The sequence below is a fragment of the Tubulanus polymorphus genome, chromosome 4 (assembly GCF_964204645.1).
Source record: "Tubulanus polymorphus chromosome 4, tnTubPoly1.2, whole genome shotgun sequence".
Taxonomy (NCBI): domain Eukaryota; kingdom Metazoa; phylum Nemertea; class Palaeonemertea; order Tubulaniformes; family Tubulanidae; genus Tubulanus; species Tubulanus polymorphus.
In genome coordinates, this window is record NC_134028.1 from 21,023,327 (window position 1) to 21,043,450 (window position 20,124).

The 20,124-nt window shown below is 39.6% G+C and overlaps 1 protein-coding gene across 3 annotated transcripts; it reads left to right on the plus strand.

The window, feature by feature from the left end:
- The first annotated feature begins 4,820 nt into the window (after positions 1–4,820).
- Positions 4,821–19,791, plus strand: LOC141904670 (casein kinase I-like). Of its 3 annotated transcripts, XM_074793303.1 has the most exons (10): positions 4,821–4,991; positions 5,121–5,198; positions 6,213–6,323; positions 7,239–7,387; positions 8,356–8,584; positions 8,678–8,848; positions 9,846–9,994; positions 11,135–11,288; positions 13,783–14,058; positions 15,357–15,455. In XM_074793303.1, the coding sequence occupies exons 2-9, from the start codon at positions 5,123–5,125 to the stop codon at positions 14,013–14,015; spliced, it is 1,272 nt and encodes a 423-aa protein (XP_074649404.1). In that variant the 5' UTR covers positions 4,821–4,991; positions 5,121–5,122; the 3' UTR covers positions 14,016–14,058; positions 15,357–15,455. The 3 variants fall into 3 exon arrangements, with proteins under 3 accessions (XP_074649404.1, XP_074649405.1, XP_074649403.1); XM_074793304.1 differs by lacking the exon at positions 13,783–14,058 and having other exon boundaries at positions 15,357–19,791; XM_074793302.1 differs by lacking the exon at positions 15,357–15,455 and having other exon boundaries at positions 13,783–14,254.
- Positions 19,792–20,124: the final 333 nt, after the last annotated feature.

The following is a 20,124-nucleotide window of genomic DNA, read 5'->3' on the forward strand; positions in this document are numbered from 1 at the left end:
TATAAGTTGATTAAGCCCTCAAACCCCAGAAGCTCCATGGATCGAGCTTAAAATCATCTGTAAATCAAATTCAAATAACGCAAATAAATGTCATGGTGTATATATGGGTAAATCTTGGGATACTTGTTCGTCCAAATTTCTATTTTCTAAAAAACAAATCTCTTGAATCGATCCTTCTTGCAGATAACCACTGTACGTACCAGTCGGAATGACTTGAAAAAGCCTAGCCTCAGTAATCTTGTAGGCCTATGAAATTCAATTGTTTATTCTGAAGCTTTTGTTAAAAGAATCTGAATCTAAGAATACGCGCAACATGGATCTTATATGACCAACCTTTTTATTGCTTGTCTTACACGGTCACTATGCGTCTGAATAACAATGTCCATGGTTGTTTTTTACCGAATTACACAGATTTGTACAACTATTGAGACCACCATTACAATGTTCGGAATCAGCAGCTTTGAAACAAGCGGTCGTCTCTTCATCGAAAGGACATTTAATCGTTTCTCCATCATCTTCTTTCACAGCACTATCTTTGCAAGTCACAATCTTACTACTGTATGCGTCACAAGCTTCGTCAGCGGAAACCAGACCCAACGACAACAGCAACACGGCTAATATCACGTGAACCTGAATATGAATGGAATTAAATCAGATCATCTTAAACATCGTCTATCATTAAATCAATTAGATTTTTGAAATAGTAAAGTTTATAGTTTCAAAATAACGAGTGAATTACAGAATGAAATTTTTATATATTTCTGAATCGCAGAATCGCACCTTATTCATTTGATTATATACCGTTATATATTTATCGACCAGCTAAAACTGGAGGTCCGTTCGATTTTAGAACGGGTTGATTAAAAACCAACCAAAAATACTCAGGGTCCGTTATAAAATTTAGAACGGACTATCACTGCAGTCGCATTCACGCTAGTTATTTTAGTCTATACGAATCCGGTCCAGTATTTGGATGGTCTAGCTAGCTAGACGCAACACCGCAATCTACAGGGCAATTAAGAGCAGTTTCTACCTTCACAGAAATGGCCCGTTCTACGTTTAGAATGCGGGTTGGGTAAAATGAAAGTGAAAATGTTCAAAAACGCAGCTTGCAGAAGCACAACTGAATTGTCTCCGGGTCGAATATGACCGTTCAACCGGTACGTACGTGTCTTCGCCGACTTACCTTTAAATTCATTGTTTCTGGAAATATGGTGAATACAAGACAAATTGACTTAAGTGTCGATCGAAACTGCTTCACATTCTGAAGCTGAAAGAACTGCCGGCTTTTATTACGTGGAGCAAATCGATTAACTACGGCGCGCTGTCAACCTGTCAACATGTCAAAGTCTCGTTTACGTAAAAAGTGGTAAATGTTTTTATCGAATATATGCAATTTTCCTGAATTACCAAAGGCACGCATTATCTGATATAGACTATGTATATAAACTAATTTGAAATATACCTCAGGCCGTGTGGGGAGCAATCTAATGCATCTAATAGAAAACTCCATCAATTCTTTTGAGTGCCCTTTTTCTTGAGAGATTAAAACGAGTTAGATCTAATGTTAAAAACTTATAATCAATTATGAGTCGCGTACATAGGATTCTTTCTCAAGTTCTAGTTTTATTATAGGCCTACGTCCTTCAAGAAATACGAGGCGGACTTTATGCGGACCTGCAGCGATCTATCATTTCTTTAAAAGGAGTCGACGAGTTGAGTCGAGATCGAAATTATTTTAATCAAAATGAAGGCTTTGATTAGTTTTTTTTGTCGTTAGTTAGTTAGTTAGCTGTAAATCGTGAATAATCCTATGCGCAGTATTATACAGCCTGTATAGCTGCAGGTGTTTTTGAAACTTCGATACATATGTATTTCATCAGGAAATTCTTATGCCGATGAACAACAACACAACACGGAGAATGACGTGGCGTTTAGAATAACCATGTTATTCAGCTACGTAGATATTCAATTCTGTCCTATCGTGATGTTAACTAACCCTGCCAAAATTGCATCTGTCAATGGATTGCCCGGAGGTGTAAAAAAGAAACCTCCCTTTCAACCGTAAGTTAAGGTCAAGCAGGGCTAAATACGTACCGTCGTTCTAAACAATTATTTGTCCAGAATGATAATCCCCAGGCAACTCATGGAGATGACCGCCCCACCCTTGGAAATTACCCCTTAAGGGGGATTTTTAAGCAGGAATGCTACAGTTTTTCACCCGAATGTTATATACATGCATGAACGTTAAGGGCTATGGTCACGTGATTTTCGAGGGAATACTTCATTGGGGTGTTAGACTTAATACCATAATTCCAAATCCGTGATCGATCCATAAGTATGCTGGGTATATCATAACCTCTGGCTGGTAGCTGCGGATCCAGGATTCCATGGAGGGGGTGCACAAATCCAAATAGGGGGTATGGAAAATTTTTAAAATGAGACGTGCGGAGACGCGTTCTGAGCACGACCAGAGTACGATATACTCGCAATCAATTTTACCACAACAGACCCGAGAAATGTATTGATTGCAAATTTTATTATATTCTACAAAAAAGACCCGGCCGCTGTGGAGAAACAGGTATCATTTTTGTTTAGCCTAAATGAAATAGAAAGTCTTTTTTAGTAATTTCATGTTTTCATTGACATTGCATTATAATTCATTTTTTTGCAACGGACGAAATAAAGCGGAACCGAGGGGGGAGGGGATTTATCGACCCGGTTCCTCCGCCCCTGCATTCTCTATTCAGCATCCAGGACCATCAGGACACCTTGGAGCTTATTCCCGATCTACAGCAGTGCGCAGTTTCAGACTAATTTACTTATCACTTGATCTGTGATTCAAGATGGAAGTGGATTCGATTTAATTACGTCATCATATACATCAGGATTGTCTATAAGAGAGATTGCATTTTCACGATATGATTTCAGGATCTAAAATGACAATTTTTCCACCCTTATCAGCTTTAGATATCTTAACAGTTCATTGAAATCTAATTCAAATAAGTCCCTTCCTTGAGTATGCTCCCAGCAGAGCTTTCCCAATCTTGATTTGACTTACGGAAATCTGTTTTCGTCTGACGATTAATGGTTGATTAAAGAAAAATAAAATCCGTTTTCGGATAGACGTGAAGTCGCAGAGGAAAATAAAAAAAAATAGCGAAAAAGCTATTGTAAGCGCCACTTTTTAGCGGTATCAAAAAAGTCGGTCCCATAACGTGACATGTAGCCCTGTTCACCCATCTAGTGTGGCAGAGGTTCGTGCCGTGGTATCGAATACTACGGCTCGAGTTGAGTATAACGATTAAGATTTTGATTCACTTCATTTCGCATGCGCCATCTATCTGACATATACACTAAAATGTCTAAACAATAAAATGCGCAGGCCTGGTCTTAACCGTTTACTGGCACATATTCGAACTTCTAGGTTCGAACCAAAACCAGGCGTGCCAGTATAGTCCCAACGCGGAACCAGTCGACCACGAAGCTGTAATCGGGATGACCGACTCCGTTTGTCAGGTTGTCAGTGTGGTGACGGACCAGCATACCTGCTAGCGTAGCATGCCGAAGGGGTGTTCTTTTCATTAGGTCCGGGATTGTCAGGGATTGTTAAGTTGGGTGATATGGGATTCTTAAGGGTTTTCAGGATTCGATCCTTCAAGTCTACAGTGATCTTTATCGGTTCGAGTGGTGTGGCAAAAAGATTTTATATGATACATACCTTATTCAATCACCATAGTTTACCCGATTCGAATAAAAGCTAAGATTATCAACTCTTCGGAACTTACGGCGGCTGCTGTAGATCGGAGTCCATCATTTTTAACTAATTTGATTGACCGATTAAACTCCGCATTTTCAGTACCAGTGGGCCATTAAAGAACCCACAGAAACTCACTATTTAATGCGCAAATAACGATCTTTCGAATCTTTCGAAATTCATAAGTAAGGAAAGATTCTCAGGCAACTAAAAGTGCTGTTCTATGTTACATTGTTTCCCGCCATGATATTTTTCATAAAAGTTTATAACTTTCATTGGCAATAAAATACATTAAGTGGCCGGCAATATAACGGATAATTATTAATTCAAATAAGTCCCTTCCAGAGTATGCTCCCAGCAGGTTCCCAATATTTTTGACTATGCCAATTTTCTAGATTTGTCAAGGCTTTTATTTTTTCTTCCCTATAAGATAAAAATCGATCTGGCGTTATTAAATCATTTTGATCGAATCCCCCCAGTGGCCGCGTTTAAATTGAACACCTGATTTTGTGTGATTAGGCTACCTGTAAAAAAAATTTAGTACGCACAGTTTCGTCTGAACAGTTATGGATCTTGAACTCGGTCTCGTTGCGATCCGAGGAAAAAGTTTGAAATTTGGGATTAGTCTATAGTGACTTCTTTTGCGCCGGTCTTACGGGGTCGGTCGAACTCGGCGACATTTGACCAATAAGCCATATACCGGTAAATAGTTATGATAAATCTGAACTAGAAAAATCGTCTAAGCCCGCGGATTTACTAAAGTTTGTTTGAACTACGTACCACTTTGAAAAGTTTGGGCACCGATTTATCCCGGCGCTGATTTTCTGAAGGCTTATTCTCTCCTAGGATAAAAACCGATATGTTATCACACCTTTGGTAACGGATACACGATATTTGGAAATCCATTTTATCACGATAATTGTGATTAATGTCGATATTGTGTTTAGGGTCGATAATTTGGTTGTTGTTTACTTAGATGAATTAATAATAATATTAGTTATTTGTGAGTCACAGGTGTAGAGCAGTGACTGATAGCGGCACGCATGCGCAGTCGTATCAAGCAACCGCTGGGCAGGAGTAAATAAATGGCGGATTGAGAGCTATGGCTGAGATGTCATTAAATCCATTCCATCCTCCTGTCTAGTAATTTCCTGTGATGTGTTCGCGCCCGTGATCGTATATTTGAACTGTATTCTTTAGCTCGGCGGTAATAGTTTCGACCCAGAAACGTCAAGTGAGTAGATTAAGCGCCTCGAAAAAATGTTGTCTCCATTGTTTTGATCGTCTTCGGGATATCGTAACATTCAACTGTCAACTGCTGTGAATTTCTATCAGATCGTTTCTGTCTTTATTCTTTCGACAGAAATGGAACTTCGCGTCGGTAATAAGTATCGACTAGGTCGAAAGATCGGTAGCGGTTCATTTGGTGATATATATTTAGGTGAGTTGAACTTTGAAGGGTGAAGGTGGTACCATTCCGGATTCAATCTGTCGCTTTATATATATTCATTCTAAACTGTCTAACTTCGGCATTCGTTGGGATGAAAGATTAATTTAAATAAATCGTCCAAGGTTTATCAATGTTTTATTGGTGGTAAAATGCAGCAGCGGGCTTGTGATAGGCCCAAAACATATAGGCCTACTGTCTGTCATACCTGCTCTCCGTGCGACATTTTGGGCCTTTATTTCTTAAATAATCAATTGATCTGTAAAAACTATCTAGCAATTCGTCCAGTGAGGTATTTGCATTTAGAAATGAATTATGAATTGGCATAGATTTGTTTGTGTTTTCATCTAACGGCGATTGTTCACCTAGTGTACACTCGTGTAATGCTTTCGCAGCCGGTCACGTAGCGCCACCTACTGTATTTTGTTATGCTAATGAATCGGTGATGATGTCATAGCAACGTTTCTGAGCATTCGCGGAGCAGTTTTTTCAGCATTACGTTGGCGGATGCCGAGTAAACTGTCGCTGATAAATGAAAAAAAAAACAACTTCAGTAAAAATCGCTGTTTATTTCTGGATGCAAATTCCTCGAGGATGCAAATTCTTCGATGAACAAATTGATGCGTATAAAGGTAGATAAACCAATTATTAACGAAATTACGGATCAAAAACGTCGCACAGAGAGCAGGTATGACAGATAGTAAATGCTAACTGTTGTCCAGTCTTATCTGATGGGCTATGTTCAAAATATGCTTGACAAATAAATAGTAGTAGTAGTAGTAGTAGTGATATGAATTCATTCATCACTAGCTTCCTTAACAACCGGCCCCAGGGCCTAAGGTTCATGTAACAGCGACCAGGCCACTTGACTGTTCATAAAACCAGGGCCCTCCCGGCCCCGAGGTGCTCCCCATACATTTCAAGGTTAATTGTCGACGAACTGAACACAGAAATAAGAACCCATCTCCTGTTCACTTAGGAATGCGGTTATTATCATTTTCATTCCAGGAACGGATATAACGAATGCTGATGAGGTGGCGATTAAATTAGAATGTGTCAAAACGAAGCATCCTCAGTTACATATAGAAAGTAAAATTTACAAGATGATGCAAGGAGGAGGTAAGTAAGCCTACATGTAATCATTTCCGGTCACATTCATCTCTGAACGATTCAAGTCCCAATTAATATTTACATTACGTGGTTCCCACGGAACATGGAAATTGGAAAAACTAGAGAATTTCGAAATAATAATTCCCAATTTGGGGATTAGATTTCCTCAAATCTGGAAATATTTGGGAAATTCATTTACATTTCACGTATTGTAGTTGCCAAGGGCAACTTTCTTCAGCGATCCCCTGTGAAAATCACCTTTATCAACCAGTCACCACTAAGCTGTTGACTGTAGCTTGATGATATCTGCTCATATCCATTTGGAGAAATTGAATAATAATTGAAATACTTCATGAAAATAACCTAAGTTATTTTTAATTCATGTAACTGTGGTAACCATGACATGGAATATAATACGACTGATTTCCCATGAGTCACAGCGCAGATTTGCTTGGATTTGAATGTGACAATGATCCATTAACACTGTGTCCTGGTAATTGTTTACGCAAAGAATCAACAGGGTCCCAAAGACTCCTTGATTCCTGGAAACCTCCTAGACCGAAAATATTTTTCAAGGTCCTTGAATATCCTTGAATTTGAGCAAAATGCCCAAAAGTGCTTAGAAGCTCCTTGAATTTTGAGAAATTGGCAATTAGAAAATGTTTAGGTTTTAGGCCTAGTTATTATACAAACAGATTCCAACGAAATAAATAGTTTACTAAGATACACTGTACTGATTTAGGAGGAGCCGATGGTGATTGGGATATGATAGCGATGCAGACACTCATCGAAATTTTATCCTTCATTAGTCCTTGAATTCTGGAATGACTGATCTTTAGGAACCCTTGAGTCAACCATTCTTTACGCTAAGAATCGATGTGACCTTTTTTTTCAACTTTCACGTTAAAGACTTCTGATTTTTAGTTGGTATCCCGACAATCAAATGGTGCGGAGCCGAAGGCGACTACAACGTGATGGTGATGGAATTGCTCGGACCGAGTTTAGAAGATTTATTCAACTTTTGCTCGCGGAAATTCAGTCTAAAAACGGTGTTACTGTTAGCTGACCAACTGGTAAGCGAAACGTCAATCCATCATCATCTGAAATATTCTGAAGTATAGAATTCCTTATAAACCGGAATGCTTCATCAAAATGGGGTACCCGCAGTGCTACTGTGGCAATCGAAGATTCCACGTATGGCAGGCGAGGATCTGCCAGGTGTTGCTAGTAGTTAGTTGGTAGTGCGATTTCTTCTACATTTCAATAAAATCTGAACGAACATTTCTGATTTCTCTTAAATGATTTGATAATTAATGAAAACTATACCGATATCCGAGTAGAAGAATGAATTCATATTGTATATTTGGTCGATGCTGTGATGGTACTAATGTATGGATTCGGGCGTCTAAAAATCGATTTCAGAGTTCATTGATAATGAACTAATTTTGACAACAAAGGATCCATCGCTCATCACGCCATCTGGTGAGATTGCTAGTAATGCGGTTTCCCCTTCAATTGAATTAACTATTCTGAAAACGTCTCTGCGTGGGAAAGTTAGACTTGTATCTATTTGGTTTGATTAAAATGTTTGTTTTTGCGAGCGTAAAAATCCAATTCAAATTCAATTGGAAATTAACTAGTATTTGAAACTTAATTAATCTGACAACCAGCAAGCTGTCTGGCGTGTACCCACAACGGCAACACGGTCCAACGCGGAACACGATCGGGTTCGATAGTTCAGTGAAAACAAACTCAGGAAATAACAGGTTGGCAACGCAGTTACCTGCTGGGAATCGAGGGAAAAGTCGGGGAATTTTCTTGAGATTGCTGGATTGACAGTTTTCGTCAATTCGTGTTAATTGATTGGATTCTTAGCAGATCGAGTCAGGAAAAACAGCTTGCACAATACAGGGAATAGTCGAGGGGATAACAAGTGAAATAGAATTGGTCACTCTGAATGAACTTACGAATGGATTGCGCTAATGATTTCGAAGCGAGTTGATGGAACCGTTTTAAGTAGTTTGTTGTATTTTTTTTTCAGATAAGTCGAATCGAATATATTCACTCGAAGAATTTCATCCATCGCGACGTTAAACCGGACAATTTCCTCATGGGACTCGGTAAAAAGGGAAACCTTGTGTATATAATAGACTTCGGTCTGGCCAAAAAATATCGTGATTCTAGAACACATCAACATATACCGTATCGGGAAAACAAGAATCTCACCGGAACAGCTCGTTACGCTAGTATTAATACTCATTTAGGCATCGGTGAGTAACGCGTCGAATCATCGACGGTCCTCCGTCATCGTTTCCGTGCGTGTCGCGCGATATCTTATTTTTCGTTTAATCGCCGTTTTTCAGAGCAAAGTCGTCGCGATGACATGGAATCGTTAGGTTATGTGTTCATGTATTTTTTACGAGGAAGTCTTCCCTGGCAGGGGTTGAAGGCTCAAACGAAACGACAGAAATACGAACGAATCAGCGAAAAGAAAATGTCCACCCCTATCGAGGAATTATGTCGCGGTTTTCCTGGTAAGTCGTTATTTTACATGTGTACATTTTACTGCTGTCAACTATTAGAGAGTCCGTGAATTATTGTTGTAAATATAGTGTGTATTTTCCCTTTTGACAAGAGGCTGCAATTGATACATTATAAAACTGTCCAATTTTATGCCAAACAAGTCGAATACCGAGTGAGTTTTGATGTATAGATTGTTTGTTTGATCAGCAGTTTTGTGCCAGAAATTGCGCACGAAACGAGACTTTAAGTCATATATGTGTTGTTTATAAGAGCAGTTACCCATATGTGTTGGACGTGGCGGCCACTTAACTGGAAATCAGGGGAAAGTTTCTTTTCTCTAAAATAAGTCTGGAATTTTTTTTAAATCGTAGGAGAGGTTGGGAAATTATGAGAGTTTATTTTCTTGCTCATAGCGCATCATCTGCATAGTAATCTTTACACTTTACATAAGATAAGAAAATGAAAATAATTAAAAACACAATTCATAAGGAAAGGAAAATAATTAAAAACACAATTCTCGGTGAAATACATAACATTGAGATTACGAGAATTGTTAATAAGCGGTGGACATTTGTTAACCCTTTCCGTGCTGACTAATTAATACTCTATAGTGCTTGAGAAAATGTGAAAATTTGGGAAAATTCCACCCTAGTGTGTTGAATAACGGGAATAGCACTATGATGCGTCTACACCGCGGCGCGGTGTATCATTAGTTACTAATATTTCACTATGTTTGACAGGTGCTGCCATCTTTCAAGAAAGATAATTACTAATTAAATCCATACACCGCAGCGCGGTGTACTAGCAAAATTCATCACCGATTTATACACCGCACTGAAAGGGTTAAAAGAGTAAGATCATGTGTATAATAAAACAGTTTCTATTAATGTTTTTCCCATTTGACTGTACAATTAATTGATTGGATTCTTCAGGGAAAACAACTTACTCGTCGTGACGGAAGTGGTCGCCTTGTTTGATGAATAAACTAGATTTTTTTTTTTATTGCAGGTGAATTTGCGACGTATTTAAATTTTTGCCGCTCGTTGAGGTTTGATGATAAACCAGATTACTCTTACTTAAGGCAGCTATTTCGTAGTTTATTTCACCGTCAGGGTTACACCTACGACTACGTGTTTGACTGGAATATGCTGAAGTTCGTAAGTTTTTCGCTACATCGCGTGTTTGAGAGTTCCGTTACAGGGTTTGACCTAAGAAATTAAAGCCACTAATGGGGCAAGCATATCTGAAATTTCACTAGCCCCCCCCCCCTCAAAAATGTACTTGCCCTTAACGGGCAATCCAACTGTCATTAGGCGCGATCCGGAACAAAATGAATCACACTCATAAGATGCAACAGCACAATAATCTGTTGCATCAATTGGGGAAAAGCTTTGAAACATGAAAATGTACTAGCCTGGTGGACAAGTGATAATGACTAAACCTTCTTGCCCTAATGAGAATATACTTGTACCGGGCAATCGGACGAGTGCTTAGATCAGACCCTGCGGTACCGTAATAATTGCCGCCTCGAGGTATCTCATCACAAATCCGGTTAAAAAAAAGATTCAAAGATTAGAATTCAATTGAAATAGTCCACTAAGACGTTGAGCTGGTTGGTTGAAATTCAAACTTAAGTAATAATTTGCTCTCTTTTTTTTTTCACTGTCGGATGAGAAATAAGAGGTGGAAGTTTATCACTAAATATTCGGCAGTATAGTAATATGTCCCTTCAGATAAGTCAGAAGGAAGTCGACCATTTCTGTTCTATTCTCGTATATTTTAGACCTGGGAAATACTTAAATAAAAAAAAGACGGTCATACAGTGGTATATTTTATCACATACACAGAGTGGTATATTGTATCACTAACCGCTATTTGAGTCATTTATTACCATTGAGCCAAAATTATGGGATTCCCACACCACCAGGTTTCGTTATACTTGGTAACCGAGCTTCAATTTTTTCTATATTTCAATCGAAATTTCACCAAAATTGAACGAAATAATGGCTCATTTTGATCATCAAAATGAGTATTTTACTGGTACTGTTTTATGTATCGGTTAGGTTTTCGTCGTCATGAAAAATGACGCTCAAATTAGGTGATCAAACCCTCGAAAGCCCCTCAAATTTCATGTCGATGGTCCTGTAGGACCCCTGTGATTAGACATGGATGATTCTTTAATTCCTACCTCTAGCTGAAGTCCAATTTGAAATCGACTGAAATTAACGTAATTCTGACTCGGTAATGTTGTCTGCGATGTTGCAATTAAGATATTTCTCGATGCGTCGTTTTTTTAGGGCGGAAGCCGTTGTCACGAAGACGTCGACCGCGATCGCAGAGACAGACATCACGTGCACAGTTCGACGACTAGAGCGTTGCAAGGTACGGCCGCTAAAGTGAGAGCGTCTGATCAAGGAGCCGGCGCGATGGTTAGTCCCGGCGATTTCAACGGTAAGAATAATGTAGACGACCCGATACCCCGCACAGTCACAACTTAACCCACAGACTATACAAATAACTAGATCCGATTCTACAGAACTCGCGCGCGTTTAATTTGACTTTACAATCAGGGATGAAAATCTTCCGACCATAGACGGATTTCCGACCTTTTCTAACATTTTCTTTATTCCTGAGAACAGTGTAAATCATCTCAATCGCTTTAATCGGCTAAATCGCGGCAGCACATCGGAGCGCTCCGTAGTTAGGAGTGCTCCTTAAGACGGTTGTCAGAGAAACCAATATGGCGTCTAATTCAAAAAGCGGCTCTAATTCAGGCCCAAACTATTAACATTTTGACCAAAAGGAAGTAAGTGTTTTGGCTAAAAGTTACTGATTTTTGTTCCCCAAAAAATTCTTCTTTTTTTTTAAAATATTTTCTGACTTTTTCAATATGGGCCATTTTCATCCCTGAACAATTGAGAATGTTAGAGTGCGTTAAATGTGTGGAATGGGATTTTAGTTTAATTCATTTCATATTATAGAAAAACAGCAATGGAGTGCTATTTTCAATAATAAGGGTTTCTTTTGTAAACAGTCCATAGCTTTCAAAATTGGTTTTTCTAATGTGGAACTACGATCAAATCTCTACAAATAATGAGCTCTGCTTCTGTAAACTTTGTTTAGAATTTTTCGTTGACATTTGTCTGATTCTTTGCCTGAACTAATAGGCCTACGCTTTATATTCTAAACCTCTAACGTCCCTGATGTACACAATAATAAGCCTCATTCATATGTATGTCCTCACGCAATGTGCGGTACCGTTATTTTATAAATGGTCCCTGTAATGCTTCTTTCACACGTTCAGATTTTAAGAACTTTTGTAATAATTAGACGAGTTTGATAACATTTCTGGTGCTTATCCGATTAGCTTATCGTTGATTTGATTCCGTGTCGTTTGACTGATAGGCTTTGTGAACTTGTCTCTTGTTGGCTCCTTTCTTACTAATGAATGAATGAATTCAAAAATGGCAGCGCTCTCTATCGCGGCCTTTTAATCCTTAACTCGCACAACATGCAACAGCTCACTGAATCCCGCTCAGGCACATATGCTAAAAAAAAGTATCAATTTTATGTTTTGATGACATGAAAAGAACGAAGTAGTCATCCTCCCTTGGCAGAGATTCGAACCTGATGGCATCCATGGCACAAAACCCTGCTACACTAGACCGACATCATCTAAGCTGGGCACCCGGTCTAGTGTGGCAGGATTTCGTACCGTGACATTCTCGATGCCATCAGGTTCGAATCCCTGCCGGGGGAAGATGGACGTAGTAAGATTGAAGATAATATAAGTTACATCAATCAGTTGCGTCTATGATGGTGTTTGCACTATACCCCCCTCCCCTCACATTAAATCACTCGTTATAATCAGTTTGGTCGTAGCAGCTTTTTGTGGTGTCCGGTTTTCTTCTCAAATTCTCTACTATACTTTATTTCTAATAATGCACGCTTTGTCCGGAAATTCTAAGACATTCTCCGTTCAGCTCGATACTGAATTGGTTCGTACTAAATCCGCTCGATTAATTAAGCGACTTTATCGATCGTAAGCTGCGAAATTTAGAAGAGTACCGACATACCAAGTTATTTACGAACTAAAAATCAAGGTCTCGTTTGACTCGCAGCTGTGGGAATGATGAGCTAGTGCTGCCGGGTGTGTTGTTTTACGAAGCTAGTGGATGCCTACGAATTTAAATTTCCACATCCTCGGCAGAAATTTTAACCTGATGACGTTGAGACTCGCCACGACACGGAACCCTGTCTGATCACTGTCTGGCTAAGTGTACATACTTAGCCAGGATGTCATTGTTGTTATTCTATTCATAGCTATTTTGTGAATTTGCCTCAATGACTATTTACAACGGGCAATCTGTCTGGCACCCGCATGTTCGCCGGACTGGAGCCAATCAGGCCGGGTTTTGTGTCGTGGTGGTGATGTAAGCCGCGATCACACGCGCGTTATAGGCCCGGAACAACCATTCCGAATGGCATCGGTAGGAATGATTCCTACGGATGCCAAATGGGCCCGACGCCAAATTTTAGCGCGGTAAAATCAATGCATGTGAATTGAAGGTTCGGGAAGTGACTCATTTTGCTTTGTTTAAGTGTTGTTTAGTATCGAGTGAGTGGTTTGCGTGTGAACGCGCTCTCTAATTAGGCACGGGCCAAATTTGACTCGCGCCTGATCCGGGCCAAATTTAACCCGGGCCAAGTCGTCGCCGTGTGATCATGACTATACGTCAAATATGACATTTACAGTTGGGTCTAAATAGTCAAACAGCAGATTATCGTTATTTCGTTGAAATTTTTGTTGATAATTGTTCTATTGATCTAAGGAGGCGTGCGCGAAATTTCGAATGAATTCCATTTTGTAATCGGATGTAAATGATTATTGAATCTGACCTTCTCTAACGTTCTTAGCTTCATAAATTGCTTGCACTTGTTTCAGATATAGATCTAAACGCGGCGGGCCAGTCTCATCACGGCCGCAAGTCGGCTAAACTCGGCCTCGTAACGAGAGCCAGTGATAGTCGCGGCGTTAATCGGCACAATACAACGGACAGCGGTGGCGGCAAACCGGACGCTAGACCCGGCCGTCCTGCTACCGGTGGGACTGGTGCTGGTAAACATACCCTTCCGAGTGCTAGGAAACTAGGAAAAACGCGAGACGACCGACAATAATATTGCATCGGTCGATCTCTCGATCTCCTCTGTCTTACTCGAGGTGTGCATTCAGTACTTCTTACGGTGATTGATAAACTTTCTATGCAATGCTATAATTAATATAGGCCTAATATCATTCTCGCTCGGGTTTCAAACCGGATGGCTTCCTTCTGTCCACGCGATCCGACCTCGTTGTTCTGGTCCTGATCTGAATTTTTCGGTGCCAGTTGTTCAAAAGTTACTTACCAGCGTAAGATTAAGATAACCAGCGGATAAATACCATAGTAACAATGAACTTTTCGTGTCTCCATATGTCATCTACCCGCTGGTTAACCCTTTCAGTGCTGACTAAGTAACACCCAAAGTGCTGGAGATAATTTGAAATTTTCTAGAAATTCCGCCCCAGTGTTTGAATAATGGGTATACCGCTATAATGCGTCTACATTGCAGAGCGGTGTATCGTTAGTTACTAATATTTCACTATGTTTGACAGGTGCTGCCATCTTTCATTAGAAATTAAACTAATTATGTCTATTACGTCAGTTGCGGTGTACTAGCAATGTCCATCACCGATTTATACACCGCACTGCAAGGGTTAACTCTTACCAACTTTTGAGCAACTGCAGGCCGTGGTGTTTTATGGATTGTACAGTAGTTGCCAGTTTGATACCCGAGGTGATAATAGAATTAATGTTGTTTAATTGTTAGATTAAATAGGAGGAATTTATGACCAACGTTCCTGTTAATTCGAATTGTTCTAGGATTGAAATGAAAATTTCCTGTTTTGGAGTTGTTTTAGCATTGTACAGTTTTCTTAGCGTTTAGCATGGAAGCACCCTCCCCCCATCACCCTCTCTTCGCTAGTCCTATCATTGACCCGCATCATCTGTAATCAATTGTATCCTAGCTGCATTATTCCTACCCTACCCTGCAGTAATCTCCTCACATGCACAATATTATTTGATTTCGGCAGAAATATATATATATATTTATATACATATATTATAGCTTTCTTGTTGCACTTTAATTTAAGCCATCACGTTTGAGGGGACGTAATATTTCATTCCTGCCTTGAGCTAATCACTGATGAGTACTGAGTAATTTCTAACTAGGATTGTTATTAGGCGCCTCACCTGTTAGCTAACTCAAATCACTAATATACTATCTTATCACATATTTTACTAATTGTGTAAAGGTTATTCATGAAGTACGCGTGATATTTTGTTAGGTAGGAATTTCGAAATATCGCTTCGATCTATATCAACGCAATCTCAATGCACGCGTACTTCATGTACGACCCCCCGATTATTTTATTCCTGCGATTTGATATTTAATGTAGTATTGTTGTATTTGTTGCAGCGACGTCGCCGAGGCCGATATCGAGAGCCGAACGAGAACGACGGGTTAGCATGCGTTTACACCGAGGAGCGCCGCCTAACGTAGCGAGCGGCGTGCCGGCGGATCCGCGCGGCGGCGCTGGTGTCGACGCGCGAGGTATGAACTCATCGGGCGGCGTCCGGCGCGGTTCGAAAGACGACGCGTTAGCCGGCGGTCGTTCGTCGGCGAACAGACATCTTAAAAAGTGATCTTTTTACTAAGGATAGCGAAACCGGATACAATAGGAGCTGTCGGTGGTTTTTTTTCTGAATTCAGCGTACTCGGACTACGATCGATCGGAATACGATCGATCGGACTGTCGTCGGCTTTCCTGAATCGGCGGGACTCGGACTACGATCGGTTGTAAATCACACAATCAGAAATATCATCAAATCGAACGTGTGTTCTCATTCTCAAATGATCTATGATAGAAACTATTGATGTTTAATGAAGATGAAAAAACAATGTTGGCAAAATGACTGACTGAATGACTGACCGAATGACTGACCGAATGACTGACTGAATGACTGACTGACTGATTCAACTACAATGAATATAAATTTCTAGATTTCCCTGATGTTTTTTTCAGCCGTTGTGAACTGCATGTATTTATAAACGTATTAAAGAGATTCTCTCTGTGATTGTGGACGGCTTCTCGCTTCGAAACTGTATAAACCCGGTTGTTTCTGGCGCTGCGCTCGATCTGATCTAGTCCGACAATATCGGCGGCTTAATATATCTGAACGGATCGTAGTAATTTGCTCAATTGTTCGTGAACATGTGGAAGCAAAAAGCAGCCGGGTCCGACTGCCTAGCCTCGTGGAGCATTTCTAGTTTCGACAATCGGTTGATAATCTAATCTGTGGAAAAGAAAAGCCATTGTTTACATCTCGTTAACGCGTTACCAGTTACCGGTTAGAAGATACTGTATTGTTATCATTCGTTTATTTTGTAAACGAGCTCAAGATCTGTGAAATATAAGATTCGCGTCTCCTATGGGTAACTATACGTTTTAGGTCGGTTATCATTGTATGATTTCGTTCACTTCTGAAATCATGGATCTGACTCCCTGGAACTTGAAACATGTTTTGGTTTTTCGAGAAAAAAAAAATTAACAGCTTGCTACCACTTGTTTTGCAGTATTGATGAGATTACCATGATTAACGAAATCCACTGAATTAGCTGCTAACCATTCTACTATTGACTAATAAAAAAAAAAAGAAAAAACCTAGATATAGTTTTTGTGTTCCAAATTTTGCATTCCAAAGTGGACCCGTCGATTGTGTTGTTTATGTAATATACGGATTTTTGAGTCGAAGGGAATAATTATTTCTACTAGTTTTCAATGATTCGATGGAACTGTGAACTGTCGATTTCACCAGGCGTACTCTACCCAGTTAGTGGGTAATGCCATTATTTTAAGGACGTTAGTTTTCCGTTTGTTTTCCACGTATTTATGATAAAAACGCGCGCTCTGTTAGTAATTATTATTATACGCCTCCGTGTTAGTAACCTCTCTAATCATATGCCCGCGCGCGCTGGCAACCGAACCGCTCCTATGATGATATATAGACATCTAGTCACGATCTATTTATTTATTTGATGTCGTGAGACAACGATTGTCGCACGAATAAACAAACAAGACACGTCTTTTGTTTTTTCAATTGAGAGTTTTAATGCTGCCGGGCTTGTGTAAGTTAACCAACGTGATCATCTAATTATTGAATCCAAAGCCGATAAAAGACATTCAAATAGATTCGATATAGAGTTACCTCAATGAAAGCCTTAGTTCGGTCATTACGTTGTATATAGTATATGTATGATTATTATTATTATTATTATTATGATCGTGGTGATTTATCAGAAGAAATCTTGTAAATAGATATAAAAACCACCGAGGTATTAGAACGTTATTTTACCTTTGTGATCGGAATATTTTCATCTTTTCCTCGTAAAAAGTGCGTCCGTATTTGAATTCTCGCGCGAACGATTGGAAGCGTCATTAAAAACTTGCCATCGGATTACGTGTATGGAGTTGGGGGTAGGTGGAGAGGGGTAGTGAATGCAGACAGGTAGGGTCGATACATAGAAGCGTTTCACTTTGCGCGCGCGTGTTTCGTAAAGGCGCGTATAATTTTGCAAATCATAAAACAAGGTTTATCGAATAACTGAGATGCACTGACCGGTAGAAACCATTTTGAAGGGCACGCTTCGTATACTGTCCGTAGAGTCTGGAGTCCGTAGTCATTCATTGTACATAATGATAAATAAATGAATGTGTGAATCTTGTATTTTATGTAAAGATATGTATGAAAACATTGATATTGTACGTAGTGTTATTGATTGAATTGTCAGGAGCCGGTGTGTCCACCCGGGCACCCGCACGTGTGTATGACCAAGATCATCATCACGTACTAGTTATTATATGTACTACTAGCTTTCTATGAGGTCTTGCCTGATCCATGAATTGGGGGGGGGTGCAGTCGCTCAAAAGTTGGTTAAAGAAAACCGGCGGATAAGTACCATAGTATCAATGAATTTTGATTGTCTCTATATCAACTATACCCTGGTTAACTCTAAACGACTTTTGAGCGACTGCAGGCGTTAAATCTGCTGAAAGTGAGTTTCACATTCAGCTCAGGGTTGAATTAATTGTACTTACACGGAGGTTAAATAAACAATTTGCCGCATGGTTTTTAAGCATAGCACCGCCTCATACGATTAATATCTGATCTAATCTGCTGGCAGAGTTTTTTTTTGGGTGTGTAAAATAGAAACGTTCTAAATTTTCTCTCAGTTCAGTGTTCGTTTGTTTTGGTTTTTTTTCCGTGTCTAGGTTGTAAGTTGTTAGGGATGTGTATTTTGTAAATGTGTAATGTAATTCAAATGTTGATTCAACACGGTTTTTTTCGGCGAATGATCTTTAGGAGTGCAGTTAAACCCTCTTAATCCAGAGGAAATATTGATGAAATCCGTTTTATGAGAATCTCGTATAAAGCCGTGAGTTTCGACCGATGTGGACAGTGTGAACGATAGGTAATGCACGTCCTCTATCGGGTGCAGTTTTCGTGAAACGAGTTAAAACTTGAGAACATAGGGAAAAAAATTAAACGGTCTTCGATTCGAACATATTCCGGTTTACCAATAGTGACAATTTCCGATTACAAACTCTCTACCGGTCGCTTGTATCAGGTTAGCAGATTATACGCGAAGTTTATTCCGATTGAAACGAAGGCGCCAGAAGAGAATTCCCGAATCGAAACCTGCCTCAATTCAGATCATTTCCGACTGAAGAAGTTTTATTAGAATTCCGGATAAGTATCATAATTTACATACGTATATAGATGGACGGTAAATAAATAAATTCCGGATTAGATCTGGATTAAGCTGGTTTGGCTGTATTTTACATCTGGTTTCAGATTAAAGTCTAGATTAGGCAGTTCGACTGATATAATTCTGTATTGCCTATCCGTACGTATGACTGTATGGTATGATAATTGATAATTGTATACTGTTACCTTGTCGTATCCCTTTCTCCTCTTGTGTTTATTATTATATCGTTGACTCGTCCTTCACAATCAGGGGCGGGTCCAGAAGGCCTAAGCGGCACGCCCCCTCCGCCCTGCCCCCTCCCCCCCTGTTTTTGGCCAAGATAACCCGGCTTAACTAAGTAACATGAACAGGCAAATTACTGCCAGTCATTTTGTTCTAGAATCACTCGAGGTGCTCAGAAAATTATCCATTTTTTCAAAAATTTCTTTAGGACTCCCCAAACCCCCTTAAGGGCTTAGCGTCTACAGCACTTGCGTTCGTGTACCGCTTAGGGCTTCGATTTTTTGCCGCCCCAATTCAAAATTCCTGTATCCGCCCCTGACTATTGACATGAATTCATTTACACATCAAGTCTTTAATTCCAAAGTTCATGGCTATTTCAGGACCATTGGTATAATTATTGGGGAGAGCAGTTTAGATGAATCAAATTTTAGCATCGAGCCCGGGTCAGTTTCTCCTAGGTACAAGTTTAACCGTCGAACCGACGAACATTTTATGATATTAGAATTTAAAAGTGCTGATTGGGTGCAATAAAATTGCTCTCGATCATTTCTCTCGTTTTTGGGAGCTATTTCATATCGTTTAACGCCTTTTTACGGAGAGGGGCTAGATTCAGTTAAGCCGCGGAGCCAGATATAAATATCAGTGCGTGCGCCGTGCGAGTCGATTAACATTATACATGTCGTGTAGTTCACTTAACTTCAGCTGTGTCCAGTGACGTCTAGTGTAAAAATTGCCGGATTTATTTTCTATTATCAATGGTTGATATAAATGTGTGTATATAATACTGATAATGTACGTTGTACGATAGTTCATTACAACAAACTATAATGAGATGAATAATTGAATAAACATAATCTGTATGTATTAAATCTTCTCTGCGCTTCAGTCTTATATTTTTTCTCGGCCTACCGCTTGAGCGGTACTCGTGATCGTAGAATTGCCCTTCTACTCTTCCAAGTTCTGGTAGAAGTAATATAAAATGGCCAATTTGATTAATCGAAAATGGGTGAACTTCTAATTTCTTATGGATGATAACTGGTGTGTCATACTTTGTGGATGCGGAGACAAGGATCTGATGCCCCGAATTGCATCTCAGGAGTCCTAAAAATTTAAGATTTTCTGCGATAATAGGTGCCATTCCACAGCTGAACAGTACCCAAAAACCTAGGCTAGATCCGTTCTGTATGGTTGAAAA

Coding starts and splice junctions, on each gene's coding strand:
- LOC141904670 (XM_074793303.1), top strand. CDS start 5,123: ATGGAACTTCGCGTCGGTAATAAGTATCGACTAGGTCGAAAGATCGGT. Junction 7,388..8,355: donor TACTGTTAGCTGACCAACTG/GTAAGCGAAACG, acceptor TTTTTTTTTCAG/ATAAGTCGAATCGAATATAT. Junction 9,995..11,134: donor ACTGGAATATGCTGAAGTTC/GTAAGTTTTTCG, acceptor TCGTTTTTTTAG/GGCGGAAGCCGTTGTCACGA.